At 47.9% G+C, this 2,784-nt stretch overlaps 1 protein-coding gene across 1 annotated transcript; it reads left to right on the forward strand.

Annotated features, from left to right (window-relative positions):
- The first annotated feature begins 1,091 nt into the window (after nt 1–1,091).
- LOC132537592 (uncharacterized) lies at nt 1,092–2,126 on the forward strand. The gene is made up of 2 exons (XM_060188448.1): nt 1,092–1,346; nt 1,695–2,126. The coding sequence occupies exons 1-2, from the start codon at nt 1,092–1,094 to the stop codon at nt 2,124–2,126; spliced, it is 687 nt and encodes a 228-aa protein (XP_060044431.1).
- Nucleotides 2,127–2,784: the final 658 nt, after the last annotated feature.

A 2,784-nucleotide genomic window follows, 5' to 3' on the forward strand; every position in this document is an offset into this window, starting at 1 on the left:
TTAAGATCTTCACTGCCCTCTCCTTGAACACCTCTGTGGGTTTTCACTCAGCATAGGTGTTTTTAAAAAGCTCAGGGTCTGGGACTGGGGAGATAACATAATTATTAGGCAAAAGCTTTCAAGACTGAGGATCTGAGTTCCCAGGTTCAGTCCTCAGCACCACCATAAACCAGAAGTGAGTGTTGGTCCAGAAAAATAAAATATATATGTATATATGGCTATAAACATTGGATTTTGATCTTGTTAAAAGAATGTACCACTAGTGAAATATTATAAACATCTGTGATTTCAGTTCCTTATTTATAAACTGAGGATAATGATTTATTCAAAATTCATTCACCAAATATTAACTAAGCAGTGAATAGTGTTGGAAAAAGTGGTTGGGGCACAGCAGTAAAGAAGAGAGGCAAGTTCCTGCCTTCATTGATAATAGAAAGATATAAACATGATAGATAGATAGATAGATAGATAGATAGATAGATAGATAGATACATGATAGGTAGATAGATGATAGATGACATATTCTATAAGGAATAAGCAGCATGTCTGCATTGGAAGATCAGAGAAAAGTAAGGAGCATGGGCAGAAAGAATGGCAGGCAAGTAGAAAGGAAGCTGCTATTTTGAAAAAAGTCAATGCCCCAGAGCCAAAGGCCAGCTCCCCAGAGCCAAAAGTCAATGCCACAGAGCCAAAGGTCATCTCCCCAGAACCAAAGGTGAATGCCCCAGAATCAAAGGTCAATGCCACAGAGCCAAAGGTCAATGCCAAAGAGCCAAAGGTCAATACCCCAGAGCCAAAGGTCAGTGCCAAAGAGCCAAAGGTCAAAGCCCCATAGCCAAAGTTCAGCGCTACAGAGCCAAAGGTCATTGCCTCAGAGCCAAAGGTCAATGCCCCAGAGACAAAGGTCAATGCCACATAGCCAAAGGTCAACACCCTAGAGCCAAAGGTCAATGCCACAGGGCCAATGGTCAAAACCACAGAGCAAAAGGTCATCGCCCCAGAGCCAAAAGTCAACACTCCAGAGCCAAAGGTCAAAGCCACTGAGCCAAAGGTCCATGCCACATAGGTCAAAGGTCAACACCACAGAACCAATGGTCAATGCCACAGAGCCAAAGGTAATCATTCCAGAGCCAAAGGTCAATGCCCCAAAGCCAAAAGGTCCTCAGTCCAGAGCCAAAGGTCATCTCCACAGAGCCAAAGGTCATTGCCTCAGAGCCAAAGGCCATGTCCCAGTGTCAAAGGACATCTCCCCAGAGCCAAAGGCCAATGCTCCAGAGCCAAAGGTCAATGCCCCAGAGCCAAAGGTCATTGCCCCAGAGCCAAAGGTCAACACCCCAGAGCCAAAGGTCAGTGCCACATAGCCAAAGGTCAAAGCCACATAGCCAAAGGTCAAAGCCAAAGAGCCAAAAGTCATCGCCCCAGAGCCAAAGGTCAACACCCCAGAGCCAAATGTCAGCACTCCAGTGCCAAAGGTCATCTCCCCAGAGCCAAAGGTCAATGCCACAGAGCCAAAGTCATTGCCTCAGAGCCAAAGGTCCATGCCCCAGTGCCAAAGGTCATCTCCCCAGAGTCAAAGTTCAACGCCACAGAGCAAAAGGTCATCGCCCTAGAGCCAAAGGTCAATGCCACATAACCAAAGGCCCATGCCCCAGTGCCAACGGTCAATGCCACAGAGCTAAAGGTCATCGCCTCAGAGCCATAGGTCCTGGGTCATTGCCACAGTGCCAAAGATCATCACCTCAGTGCCAAAGATCAATGCCCGAACGCCAAAGGACATCTCCCCAGAGCCAAAGTTCAATGGCACAGAGCCAAGCGTAAAAAGCACAGAGCAAAAGATTATCACCCCAGAGCCAAAGATCAATGCCCCAGAGCCAAAAGTCATCACCCCAGAGCAAAAGGTCAAAACCCCAGAGCTAAAGGTCAATACCACAGAGCCAAAGGTCAACACCCCAGAGCAAAAGGTCAACACCCCAGAGCAAAAGGTCAATGCCACAGAGCCAAATGTCATCGCCCCAGAGCAAATGGTCAATGCCCCAGAGCCAAAGGTCAACGCCCCACAGCTGCACTCCCTCATCACCTCCACCCAGCCACTCCAGCCTCACCCTTCCTCGGGAGAGAACCCATGAAGTCTGGGAAGCAGCTGGGCAGCCTGCCAGAGCCACTGCAGCTCCCCATTATGCCATCCGATTTCGAAAGACAGAGCTCTGAAGATCAATACTGTGCCACTTCTGTTTCCCCTGGCTGCTCAGCAACAAGGTTGCTCCCAAGTAGCCCACATCCCCACCCCCTCTGGTGCAGAAGATGGGTGCCCTCCCACAGGCTCCTTTGAAATCCTTCCCAGCCACTTCAGTGCAGTGAGGAGACCAGGACTGAATGCCAGCCCCAGTATATGTTGAGAATGCTGGATTTGAAATCTAGATTTTACTATGCAGCTATCAAGAACAATGAACCCACCTTCGCTGATCCATCATTGGACAGAGCTAGAAGGAATTATCTTAAGTGAGCTAAGTCAGAAAGATAAAGATGAGTATGGGATGATCCCACTCATCAACAGAAGTTGAGTAAGAATATCTGAAAGGGAAACTAAAAGCAGGACCTGAGCAAATTGTAAGTAGGGCACCAAAGTAAAAACCCTGTGGTGAGGGGTAGACATGCAGCTTCCTGGGACAGTGGGGGGTGGGAGTGGGTGGGAGGGATGGGTCACAGTCTTTTGGTGGTGGGAATGGTGTTTATGTACACTCCTAGTAAAATGTAGTCATATAAATCACTAGTTAATTCATACGA

Source organism: Erinaceus europaeus, chromosome 3, assembly GCF_950295315.1.
Source record: "Erinaceus europaeus chromosome 3, mEriEur2.1, whole genome shotgun sequence".
Lineage (NCBI taxonomy): Eukaryota > Metazoa > Chordata > Mammalia > Eulipotyphla > Erinaceidae > Erinaceus > Erinaceus europaeus.